This window comes from Ordospora colligata (genome assembly GCF_000803265.1).
Source record: "Ordospora colligata OC4 chromosome Unknown contig_11, whole genome shotgun sequence".
NCBI lineage: Eukaryota > Fungi > Microsporidia > Ordosporidae > Ordospora > Ordospora colligata.
This window is the reverse complement of record NW_014575397.1, coordinates 53,405-65,393: the sequence shown is the minus strand read 5'-3', so window position 1 is coordinate 65,393 and position 11,989 is coordinate 53,405. Positions and strand designations below refer to the sequence as shown.

Sequence of the window (11,989 nt, the reverse complement as noted above, 5' to 3'; positions counted from 1 at the left end):
CATATTCTGTAAACAGATGCTGATAGATTATACAAAAGACAAGCAGAATTATGTGGCATTTGTTCCTATAGAATATAAAGATCTTGGATATTGTGATTATAACGATGATTTGAGCGATTTTTATTATAAGTATGGAGTTGGAGATACTAATCCATCGAGTGTACGTCTACAGAATATGATGGATGAAATAAAGAGGTTTAAGGATAACCATAATGGTACATTAGGGCAGATAGATTGGATAAACTGACAGATGATGTACCTGCAATCATTATGCTGATATTATGTATTATAGCATCTGTGATTGATATAGTAATGAGTGATATAATACCTGATGTGATAGTGATAATGGTAACGGTGATGCTTGCAATAGCTACAAAGGTATATATTATTGACAATAGCATATGCAGTGGAAGAGAAAAGAATGTATTGAAAGATGTATTGATGATAGGAGGAGTGTTTGTAATGACAAGATTGAAAGTGATTATACCATTTCTGAATAAAACAGAGAGATCTATAAATTCGGTGGAGTGTGTTGGTGATTATAGCGGTGTGTATGTCAGTATATGCGATGAGATGGATTAATATGGTGGCTAAGAAGATTGAACATGGTAAAATGAATTATCTGATGGATAAGAGAGTAAAAGAAGTAGAGTGAATGAGAATGGAATGATCAAGAGTATAATAATGTGTTTAATGCTGTATTTTGGAGTGATTCATACTATTATGAGTAGTCTAATGATGAATGATGTGATATTTAAGTGGCTTTCCCAGTTTGAAAGAAATACAACTGTTAAAGAATAGCCTAAGGAATAAGTCTTACTTGATTAAATAAGTGAATAGTCATGTAATATGTGAGTTTAATAAAAAATATAATAATTACAATAAAGTGAATGCAATATGATAATATTTGGCGGTATCGATTTATAACCATATATAAAGTAAAGTAAAGTATATAAAATCCCATGCAGAGTAACAATTTGTTGGAACATTTGGAACCGCAATTAGAAAAGTTGATGGATTATGGAGTAATGCATAATGTAATGAAGCAAACTGCAGACGTAGCATATGCAGAATTATCCACATATATCCAAAACTCTACAGAAAGCAGTGATGTAGTGCAAAAGCTCATTGAATTTAAGACAATCAGTCTTAAAAATGAATTGCCTAAAATATTGGAAAGAGGTGTATTAATTAAAACAGAACAAAAATAATTAGCGTTCGATCAAATACTAAATAAACTTCCCGAATATATTAAGGTATATCAAATGAAAGCAGAAATGCTTGGGAGTAAGTTTTCAGAGCACTCTTTAGATAAGGAAGTATTAAAAAAAGTACGTAACGAAATTAAAGAAGAATTTAAAGAAATTGTAGATCAAAGAATGTTTGAAGAATTTTTAGATGAATTAGAGAAGATTCATCCATTTAATAACATAGTATATATAAATAAAATACTACCAAAAGTGCATGCTAAAGTGATATCTCGTATTAAGACAATAACAAACAATATCAAATGTACATCAAGACTTAAAAATAAACTATCAAAAATCGAACAAATAAAAGGTTTTACAAATAAAAGATTTAGCAGAAAGATATAGAGTAGATCCGAGTTTAATTGATCAAAATAGTTTAAATGAAAAACTAAATGGATTGAGAAAACAATTGAAGAATTAGAAAAACAATTGAAAGAACAAAAAATAGGTGAGGAAATGATTTCAAATGATCCTCATAATAATGAATGGACTTCAGACGATTCTGATAGTAAAAAATACATAGAAGAATGTTATATGCAATGGACCATTTAGAAATACCGATGAGTTACAAAACTAGAATGTTTACAAACTCAGTAAAACCTTAATAGAACCTGGTTGATATAAATAAATTATATATCCTTATGCTTGATTTATGACAACTTATAATGTAATTATAAAAATAGTTATCACAATTAGAAGAATAATAAACGAGTTCCATTGATAACAAAACGACTAGGATGTGTGTTTTGATTATAGTTTCAGATTGCAAAACGATCTTATAAAGTAAGAACGGCTTGGTAAACAAATGGAAAATACGATAACCCAAGATGACCTTAGAAGCATGCAATACATGAACGAGGCTGTATTTTCTACACTGCTATTGGGGTTTTCTATTTGGAGATCATCTAGAAGCACGCTCCCCAGCTACAATATATTCAAAGGAAAGCTCAGAAGCCTTGGATCACTGTTCATATTGACTTCGATATTGTTTTCAACAGTTTATATATGTACGGTTGCATATCTTAGTACAAGGGTTGATATAGATAAGCTTTGGATAGAGATTAACGGAGTGTTAGATGCAAAGTATCCTATAAAATACAAGAGCCTGAGTGTTGATCTGGTGTATATTCTGAACATCTCTCTTAGTGTGTCTAGAGTTCTTAGAATGTCAGCTATTTTCCTTTTGATTGGATTGTGGGGGCCATGTGCATATTCAGTGTTCAACAGTGGAGAACGAGCATTTGATGTATTCCGAACAAATATGTCTGTGGCAAGAACCTTTGTTACGAAATCTATATTCAACACTTCGGTCATTACTTTCTCAAAGATATATGCAGTTTTGAGAGCACCTTTGATTTTGTACTATTACAGCAGACCTAAGATAGGAAATGAAAAAACGGCTATTTTCATGGAATCGTTCTTCTTGGGAAGTGAAGTTTATCTCTCAGTGGTGCTGTTGATGATTCTCAAAGCAAAGCATGGATTTCTTTCTGAATACAAATCACTTGACAGTACAAATCTACTAAGTTTTTGCTTGATGCTCCATGGGTTCCTCACATACACGGTAAATACTGTAGCAATTCCATTTGAGATGACAGAATTATATTACCAGATTCAACAAAGCTTGAATTTCGGTATAAGACTTATTCTGGATATGCTCTTGATTTCTATGTTCTGTCCGATGCGTGATCAATTATTTGATGTTCCTTTAAACAACAAACATGCAAAAAACCTTGAAGTAACAAGAATCTCACGATTTGAAGATTCTGGACCCATAGTTCAGGAAATAGAAAGTATAATTGAGTTTGAAGAGAAGGAAATAGCAAAATAAATTCTATATTAAAGTCATGAAGTACAACACCTTGCGTTTTCGAGTGCATATAAAAATTGCATTTCGTCATTTTTTATAATACTAAAACAAGCTTTTTGTTTCAAATTTTGCCGTATTTTATGTTTGTGAACCATTATAAGCTTCTGAAGCTTACATCGATGGATGCTATGCATATTTTCGAACTTTAGATATACTCTCACTGCATCCTTGAAGCATCTTATACAAATCTTGCTATTTTTTAGCTTTGACTCAATAGGAGTATCATTAAATGGTGATTCGACACATAATGGCTCTATTATTAAAGATTCCATAGAAGATGAATCCTCACAATCGAGATCTTCGTATTCGCTTTTTATTAAATCACTCGTTTCTATAGGAATATAGCTGCTCTCCTGAGCCAATGCATCAGATGAATTCTCATTGTATTCTTCAACTTCATCTGATCTAGATTTATTGACAGGTTCTAATGCTTGTATTTTAAACATTTTAATGGATCGTTTATTCTTTAATTTACTTTGTTTTAATGTCTTTTCTGTTGAGATCATGCGTTCAGTACTATTTGCTGATATGTTATTAGATAATATGAAAAAGTTATTGGCATTTTGCTTATTCTGATGATATTTTTGATGAAGAATTCTTTGCCTTGGTGTAAGTTTTGAAAGATCTGTCTCATCATAAATCGACTTTGCTAAGCGTTGTTTTGAAGGTCGTTCTTTCCTTGCCTTTTTACTTTTCTTGAGTGGTTTTATGATCTCTAAAGACTCAGGAGACGGTAGAAACGTTTTGATTCTATTTTTCATTTCCCTTTGCCATCTTATTTGTTTTATATTTTGATTTGGAGGGAATCACAGCTCTGGCGGTATTCTTTATATCATGATTGGATTAGAAGCAATATGAATATTGGAAGGCAAAGCTGAAACAATAACTCGTGCAGAAAACATAAACATGATACATCAAAACAAAATGCACGCTGAAGAGACTGACGGTGTTTTAACAACTATAAAAAGCAAATACGAATTCAAATCAAAGGTTCTTGAATACTCAACACACTTCTGCTTAGATAAGTTTGTAGTCATGCACAAAGATAGATTAATGGGCGAGATTCCATATGAAAGCATCCTTAAAATCGAAAAGAGAAAGAAGGGACTGAAGTTTGAGATATCAGGCGGATCATGTCTAAGGATTCCTTGTGAAAGCGAAAAAAAAAACAAAATATTTCAGATGTTCAAAAACAAACGATCAGGAGCCATATTAAACAGAAATGACATTGTTGGTGTTGCATTTGTACAATTTGCAGATCTTAAGTTCCTAGTTCCTCTCGAAGGCTCGTCCTTCAATAACTTCAAAAGGAGCGTTATTAGAAGAATTGGAGGTCATTTCCTGCCTTCTCAGAGCCTAGACTTTGTAAGTCTAGAGCATTACAATGAATTTGTACTTTATATCATATACAACGATGCATACGTAATGCTTGAAAGCGATGATGATTTTGTTTGTGCATTAATGTACTTCGATAACAAGCTGAATGTTATTGTTAAGCATGCCTCTAACCAGGCATAAACTATTTTAGAAAAACAGATGGTTACTGACTAGTCAATGGTTAAAAATCACTTTCTCTCAGTAAACTGATACATGTTTCTTACTTCTACTGATTCATTTGCCTCTTGACTTGAGTTCTCTCGAATCAGCACATTTCATCATTTGATTGGTTCATGCAGCAACAAAACAAGGTATCTGCAACCCAGGGATGCAAAGTGGCGATCTTTGCGAAATAGACGATTTGAGTGAGAATACAATTGTCGATGTTCTTGAGAAAAGGTATTTTGAATGTATGATGTATACAAGGTCTGGAGTGGTGTTTCTGGCTGTCAATCCATACACAGGAGTAGATTCTCACAACAATGGCTCAGTCAGTGAATGTTTTGATAGAGATAAAGAGATTGTTCATGTATGTAATGTTGTAGAGTCATGCTATAGAGATTTTTGTGTACATGGAGATCAAACAATTGTTATCAGTGGTGAATCTGGATCAGGTAAGACAGAAAATGCAAGGCTTATGATAGATTATCTATTAAGAAAGTTGAAGAGCGAGCAATTTATTCACGATAACATAATTGCTGCTAATACTGTGCTAGAAGCATTTGGAAATGCTCGTACACGCCTTAATGACAATAGCTCTAGGTTTGGTAAGAGAATAAAGCTGCTTTTCAGTGAAGATGCAAGTATTACTGGAGCAGTGTTTGAGACCTATCTTCTTGAAAAGAGCAGAGTTACGCATCATGAGCAAGGAGAGAAAAACTTCCATGTGTTTTATCAACTATGCGCCGCACATCAGATATTTATCAAGAATGATTTTATCGACACATCGAATATATCAGACACTACAGAATTCAAAGATTATGCCAAAGAATACACCAAAGTGTTCTCCTCAATGGAGCAATTAGGAATACAAAATGCTAAGCAAATTGAAAAATACCTGATAGGAATTCTATATTTGGGTTCTATTAACTTTGTGAGCGATGGCATTCTGAAAGTGATGAGAAATGATTGTTTTGTTGAGTTCTGTAGGATATATAGTATTCCTGAAGATATTGTTGAAGAAGCATTGGTTAAATTTTCGATTCAAGTCAAAGGAGAGACAATTGAAGTATTCAATACACAAGTACAGGCCATCACAATAAGAAATTCCATGGCAAGATTACTATATTCAAGTATATTTAACTACATTACATCATGTATAAACAATCGATTGAAAGGCGAAGGTAACACAGGCTCTATTTCTGTGCTTGATATATTTGGATTTGAAGCATTCAAAAGCAATGGGCTTGATCAATTTTGTATCAATTGGACAAATGAAAAAATCCAAAGTGAGTTTGTTAGAAAGATTTTGAAAGAAAAGCAAGAAGACTATAAGAATGAAGGTATTGTGTGGAAAACCATCGAACGTCCAACGGTGAAGCAGTGCATTGTTGATATTGAAAAGCCTTGTGGATTGGTTGATCTGATAAGTGAGGAGAGTCAGAATTCATGGGGCAGTGCAGCAAATCTTGGCACTAAAATAAAAAACTATCTTGGTCAAAGCATAAAAACAACAGTGGATGATAGAATAGTAATATCGCATTATGCAGGAGATGTGGAATATGGCCTTAAGTCATTCATTGAGAAAAACAAGGAAAGAGGAAACTTAAAGATATTTACAGGGATGCCAATTGCCACTGATGATAACAGCAAAAGAGATTTAGTAAGGTATTTTAAGCACTCTATGAATGAACTATTGGGCTCCATAGGTAAGACTCAAGTCAAATACATCAAGTGTCTAAAACCAAATCTCTACAAAAAACCAGGAGTCTTCGATAGAGCATTGATATCCAAACAGTTATTTGAATGTGGGATTCTACAAGCAATCAGAATAAGTAAGCAGTGTTTCGCACAGGAAATGCTCTTTAAAACCTTTGAAAATAGATACAGTATGCTTGGAGAATGTATTTACAGAGTTGTGGATGTCATAAAGGGAAATAATAAATACTTCATGAGCAACCAGATACTGGATGTGTTGGAGAGCTGTAGAAATCATGCTTATAGCGAATGTTTTAGAATTATTAAAATATCATTGCAAGCACATTTGAAAAAACATCCACAAGAAAAGAAGCAGAAGATTCTGTTTGTAAATGAAAATTGCGATGAGTATAAGAAAAAGCTTATCAATGAAGCATCTACTCCAGTCATTATAGAATGCGATGATATGATGTTGAAAGATAAAGAATCACTGATTACAAGTTGCTCTAGCATTGATATTAATGATAAACACAGCAATGAAGGTGAAACCAATAGAACATATAGTGAGATAATTAAAGATCTGGAATTGAAGATAGAGCAGTACAAAAGATTCTGTGAAACACCTTGCAGAACCTGTAAATCGCTTGAGATGAAATACAAGTTCCAAAGTGAAGCATTGAAGAAAAAAAACATGGTGGAATTGGAACTTGAGAAGTATAAGGCAAAAGTAGAGGATTTAGAAAGAAAACTGTCTGAAAGGGACGACGAAGAATCTCAAATAAGCGTTTCATTCACGAATTCGTACAATATTTTTAGTTGTTTAATCCAGTTGTATTTAGAATTTGCACCATCATTTTCAAACGAGGAAGTTCCAAGACCAGAGATGTTAAGTTTGGCTCATTCAGCATTCTATGTGGTAAGTAAGCTTGATAGAGATGCAGTTGAAACCAGTGTTAACATAATGGATGAAATATATCTTAAATTGAAGATGTTTGAGAGGAACATCCACAAAATCTCATTTATATTGTCCAACCTGATTGAATATCAAAGCATCCTTAGAGAAAAAGGCATTTTTGTGGAAGAGATAGAAAATCTGATATCAATATTATTCAAACACCTTTGTGAATTGCAAAGAGTGTCTATACTTGAAGTATTACCAGATGCTGTTGTTGAGCATCAACAGATTTCTAGATTCAAATGTAATGAAGGATACCTCAAGAAGATTTTCAAGCCACCTCATGTTTCAAAACTGATTCGGCTTCTTGAATATTTCTATCACCAAATGCTGTATTATCACATTCCAGAGCCATATGTTGTAGAATCTGCTAACTATATACTGAAAACAATCAATACATCAGTTTTCAACGAGATCCTTGTCCGCAAGAATTTTCTTTCATTCAACAGAGGAGTGCAGATAAACTATAATATTAATGAAATAGACAAGTTTTGTAGAAACATCAACTATTCGGAAGGTATGTTTAATTTATCGCATATTACATCAATTATAAAACTGATCAATCTTGTAGAAGCACGCGCTACAGCAGATAGCATTCTAGATGAATGCTCAATCCTTAATTGCATACAAATAAATGAGATAGTTGCAAGGTTGGATTCAGATGCATCATATCATTTTGGAGAAGATAACAGAGAAGACAAGTTTGTTCAAGATCCCACAATAAGCATGCCTAACTATACAAGCACATCGCTTCATGATTTTATATGCCCAAGATATATTCCTTCAGAAAGTCTGATGTCTATACTGAAATCAATCAATAAATAGTAGATAAATAAAAAACGTACTAAAACGTGTATATTGCTATTTTACTTTTCTCTTTTCTTCAGGTGCAAATATGTTTTCTCTTGTATAAAATTTCTGCAGAATCTTGAAGCAGCGCTCGTCTGGGATATATACTGTGTTATCTCCAATACCACATATGGTTTTACTTCCAAATACTTCGTTTTTGCATCCGTAGTATACTTTTACGTTGCTTAGTCTTGATATTATTCCCATGCACATTATGCAAGGCTCGCATGTAATGTAAAATGTACTGTTTGAACAGTCTGTACTCCGGATGCAAAGAACTTCAGCATGTTCAAGAGGAGATTTGTTGGCATTGGTCATGTTGTGTGAAGAAGATACGATCTTGTTGTCTTTGACAACTACACATCCAACAGGAACCTCCTGCAGTTCGAATGCCTTGACGGCTTGTTCAAATGCCATGCTCATAAAAACTTCATGCATGCCATGGGAGAATCAAAAACGGATTCATGAACACAGTTAATCATTTATATGAGTGTAATAGAATATTTGTATGATATGGTTTAGCATTATGTTTATTGATCAAATCTAGTATCCATCATTCTGTTTTGAAAACAATAGAGATAAATATTGTATATGTTTTTGTTTGCATCAACCCTGAAAATGGAGTGTCTTAGGAAGCAAGCCAATAAAATCCCTGTACTCCAAAGACTTGAGGATCTGACGAAAATAGACAAGACCTACATCTTGCTTGGTGCATGCCTGTTTTGTGTTGCTATCATTATGGCAACCCCCTTCGGGCCGATCGTGACGTCAACAATTGGTATTGTCATTCCTTTGCAAGAGACACTTGTGATACTGAAGCAAGTCAACCCAAAACGAGATGAGATAAAGCATATGCTTGTTTTCTGGATGGTTTTTGGAATACTTACATCTCTGGATGCATACTCAGGCCCTATACTTCGATTTGTTCCTTTGTGGTACACAATAAAGTTCTTTTTTGTGCTTTGGGCAGGACCGCTAAGGTTCAAGGCAGGATTGGTTCTGTATGACAATATACTGATTCGCATACCTGAGCATTGGTATACAGGGCAATGTGGGATTGAGAGTGCAGTCAGGAAAGCCACTGATGCTGTGAAGACAGTTGCAGAGAACGAATTCAAAAAGAAGGATGCCGAAGATGCCAAGAAAGTTGATTAAATGTGTTCTGCTGTAGTTTATTTATGAAACACATACAAAAACCTTGTATTGATATGGATATCTAATTTCCAAACGTCGGTTGAAACCATTCATAAAACCAAACATCAACTATCTAGAAGCCAGCGAAGTATCACATATGATGATGAATTGGACAACTGCATTTATCGTGTTGAGAAGCATGAAAATTTGCAGAATCCGTAAGAATGTCCAGGTAATTCTGGATTATCTTAGGTTACAGCAATATGGAATGAAATGTTCACTTTGTGACTTCGATCTAAATACTCAAGGATTGCTTTGCAAAAGATGCTTTAAACGACTTCATCCTATGCATCTTAGCTTGAAAACGTCCATAGTTGTCGAATATGCACATTTGATGCATACAATAGAAAAATATAATGGATCTACTGAAATGAATACAAGTATAGACTCGGCTAATGAAATTGATATCAAAAGATTCAGGTTTCTGGGTGTGTCTATCGATTGTACAACAAAGGATTTCCAAAAATTATTTTTGAACATCGCCTTTACAAATCTGACTCATACAGAAGAACTTATTCTGCAAAACATAAGGATAAAAATACATAGATGTGCAATAAATAGATGGAAGACATATAAATACAATTCGATTATAAACGCACTCGATGTTCATTATAATACTGTAAAATTGAACCATTTGATCTGCATTAAAAACCTTCGTACTGAAGATGCATGGATTCTCAAAAAACACTTATTGGAAGTTCAAAAATATAAAGACGATTTAATAGAAATAAACAAAGCCAACAACTTAAACAAATAGATAAATAAAAGAGTACAAATGATCATTGTGTCAATGTACACAAGCTTTTGACAATTTCAAATCCTTCTTTTGCTTCTATACTTCGTTCTTTGTAACCTGCATCACTAACATCCAATCCAAAATATATTTTTTGGAATCCAAGTATTTTCCACAAATAAACCTGTGCATATCCGTCCCACTCAAAAGATTCTTTTATTATCTTATCATACATTTCAATTGGTATAATAGGTATGTTATTTCTTTTCATTTCTCGGACTATCTCGTAATACCTGTCAAATCCAAGTCCGTGTATCATCCGGTGAATTGATTCCTTGGTTGGCTGATGCCTCTTATGTATAATGTCAATTGCGTATTTCAGAGATTGCCATTCATCTAGCAGAGGATTTATCATCAGAATGCATCTGTTATCCATTATTTTGAGATAATCCACTAGATTCTGGTTAATCTTTTCTTTTTCATTCCAAAACATCAAATCGTATATCAATGCAACAAAAGAAGACGGATATCTCCTCAATATACTATCCACTACATTATATATGCTTAACATACATGGAATGTTTGCAATAAATCTCAAAACTCTGCATGCTTCTGTTTCATTGCGTATGTAATCCTTAAAAAGAAGATTCATGTAAAAATCAAAGTTAAGATTATGCACATTCTCAAGAACAAACATTATGTTCATCTCAAGCTCCACTGAAAGTTGAGAAGAAAGCATATTAAATGGCGTGGCTGTAAACAATACGTTCAGAAGTCCTTTTGAGTAAAAATAATCTATAAACGGAAAGGGTGGGTAGTCTAAGTTGCGTTTGCTAATATTCTTTTTGGATCTCTTGTTTACGTAAGTCTCAGAACCTTGATCTTCAATCATTTCCTTGATCTGTAAAAACAGAAAATCACTGCATTGAAAGTCAGATGCATCAAAAAATGCTCGATGTATAGTGCTTTGGGCACAAAAAAACATCAAAAACATTAGAGACACAGGATGGCTAGTAAAGTACTTTGGATGCGCCTTGTACATCGAAAATACATCTTCTATAAGATGAAGTCGCAGCATGTTCACAATTAATGTATCCACATTATCTTCATATACAAGCATCATGCTAACGATGCTAATCAGGTTGTTAGAAACATCATCTGTAAGTCTGTAAAACTTGAATTTTATGAGATGTTTTAAACCATTCACTACGTCTTGGACAGGATAACTTGACAGAAGGCTGTCTAGCAGTTGTTGCGAAGGATCCAGAAGAAGCTTATAAAATATTATATAAAATCCATCCTGAGCATCATCCTCGGAAGCTGTTCTAAGCTTTCTGCAAAACTCATCTTCATCAATCAAATCCTTTAGCATCAGGGTAAACCATCAAATTGGATTTGGTTTTACAAAATATCATTTATTAAGTCTTCCTTCATTACTCAGAAATAAACATTCACATTATGATGCACCTTTATTAAGTCTTCCTTCATTATTCAGAAATAAACATTCACGTGATAATACACTCCTTCATAAGTCTTGTGAGCAACGATCGTTTTAAATTTCATAAACTGATCAGTTATGTCTGTGTTAAATACCAGAGACACAAGTATTTTATTACTAGTAGAAACAAGATATAAATAATTTGACAATCGCTGTACTTCTCTAACATCGCTTCTGTTTATACATATAGGTGTCTTCAAGTACTCAACTTTTCTAAGTATATCTTCAGGTGTACACACTTGCGCTCTCAACCTCTTTGCTAGGTCTAAAGGCTCAACAAATTCATTCGGCATGCTCAGGACATAATATTCCTTCAAATACACTTCATAAGCAAATATTGCAAAACCATTCGTAAAAATAATTTTCTAAGCTCTGGATAACTCCATTATTTAGCTGCTTCAAAATC

At 33.5% G+C, this 11,989-nt stretch overlaps 9 protein-coding genes across 9 annotated transcripts; 5 read left to right on the top strand and 4 right to left on the bottom strand.

Moving 5' to 3' along the window:
* Positions 1–2,055: 2,055 nt before the first annotated feature.
* Positions 2,056–3,081, top strand: M896_110460 (uncharacterized protein; the record flags this gene model as incomplete). Its single annotated transcript, XM_014707572.1, has 1 exon — positions 2,056–3,081. One exon carries the CDS (start codon positions 2,056–2,058, stop codon positions 3,079–3,081), a length of 1,026 nt encoding a protein of 341 aa, XP_014563058.1.
* A 14-nt stretch (positions 3,082–3,095) lies between these two features.
* On the bottom strand, positions 3,096–3,881 carry M896_110450 (uncharacterized protein; the record flags this gene model as incomplete). Its single annotated transcript, XM_014707571.1, has 1 exon — positions 3,096–3,881. One exon carries the CDS (start codon positions 3,879–3,881, stop codon positions 3,096–3,098), a length of 786 nt encoding a protein of 261 aa, XP_014563057.1.
* A 163-nt stretch (positions 3,882–4,044) lies between these two features.
* On the top strand, positions 4,045–4,638 carry M896_110440 (uncharacterized protein; the record flags this gene model as incomplete). Its single annotated transcript, XM_014707570.1, has 1 exon — positions 4,045–4,638. One exon carries the CDS (start codon positions 4,045–4,047, stop codon positions 4,636–4,638), a length of 594 nt encoding a protein of 197 aa, XP_014563056.1.
* Positions 4,639–4,825: 187 nt separating this feature from the next.
* Positions 4,826–8,134, top strand: M896_110430 (myosin heavy chain; the record flags this gene model as incomplete). Its single annotated transcript, XM_014707569.1, has 1 exon — positions 4,826–8,134. The coding sequence occupies one exon, from the start codon at positions 4,826–4,828 to the stop codon at positions 8,132–8,134; it is 3,309 nt and encodes a 1,102-aa protein (XP_014563055.1).
* A 36-nt stretch (positions 8,135–8,170) lies between these two features.
* M896_110420 (deoxycytidylate deaminase) lies at positions 8,171–8,596 on the bottom strand (the record flags this gene model as incomplete). The annotated part of the gene is made up of 1 exon (XM_014707568.1): positions 8,171–8,596. The coding sequence occupies one exon, from the start codon at positions 8,594–8,596 to the stop codon at positions 8,171–8,173; it is 426 nt and encodes a 141-aa protein (XP_014563054.1).
* A 180-nt stretch (positions 8,597–8,776) lies between these two features.
* M896_110410 (membrane traffic protein) lies at positions 8,777–9,313 on the top strand (the record flags this gene model as incomplete). The annotated part of the gene is made up of 1 exon (XM_014707567.1): positions 8,777–9,313. One exon carries the CDS (start codon positions 8,777–8,779, stop codon positions 9,311–9,313), a length of 537 nt encoding a protein of 178 aa, XP_014563053.1.
* Positions 9,314–9,449: 136 nt separating this feature from the next.
* On the top strand, positions 9,450–10,109 carry M896_110400 (uncharacterized protein; the record flags this gene model as incomplete). Its single annotated transcript, XM_014707566.1, has 1 exon — positions 9,450–10,109. The coding sequence occupies one exon, from the start codon at positions 9,450–9,452 to the stop codon at positions 10,107–10,109; it is 660 nt and encodes a 219-aa protein (XP_014563052.1).
* A 22-nt stretch (positions 10,110–10,131) lies between these two features.
* M896_110390 (uncharacterized protein) lies at positions 10,132–11,457 on the bottom strand (the record flags this gene model as incomplete). Its single annotated transcript, XM_014707565.1, has 1 exon — positions 10,132–11,457. The coding sequence occupies one exon, from the start codon at positions 11,455–11,457 to the stop codon at positions 10,132–10,134; it is 1,326 nt and encodes a 441-aa protein (XP_014563051.1).
* A 119-nt stretch (positions 11,458–11,576) lies between these two features.
* On the bottom strand, positions 11,577–11,876 carry M896_110380 (uncharacterized protein; the record flags this gene model as incomplete). Its single annotated transcript, XM_014707564.1, has 1 exon — positions 11,577–11,876. One exon carries the CDS (start codon positions 11,874–11,876, stop codon positions 11,577–11,579), a length of 300 nt encoding a protein of 99 aa, XP_014563050.1.
* Positions 11,877–11,989: the final 113 nt, after the last annotated feature.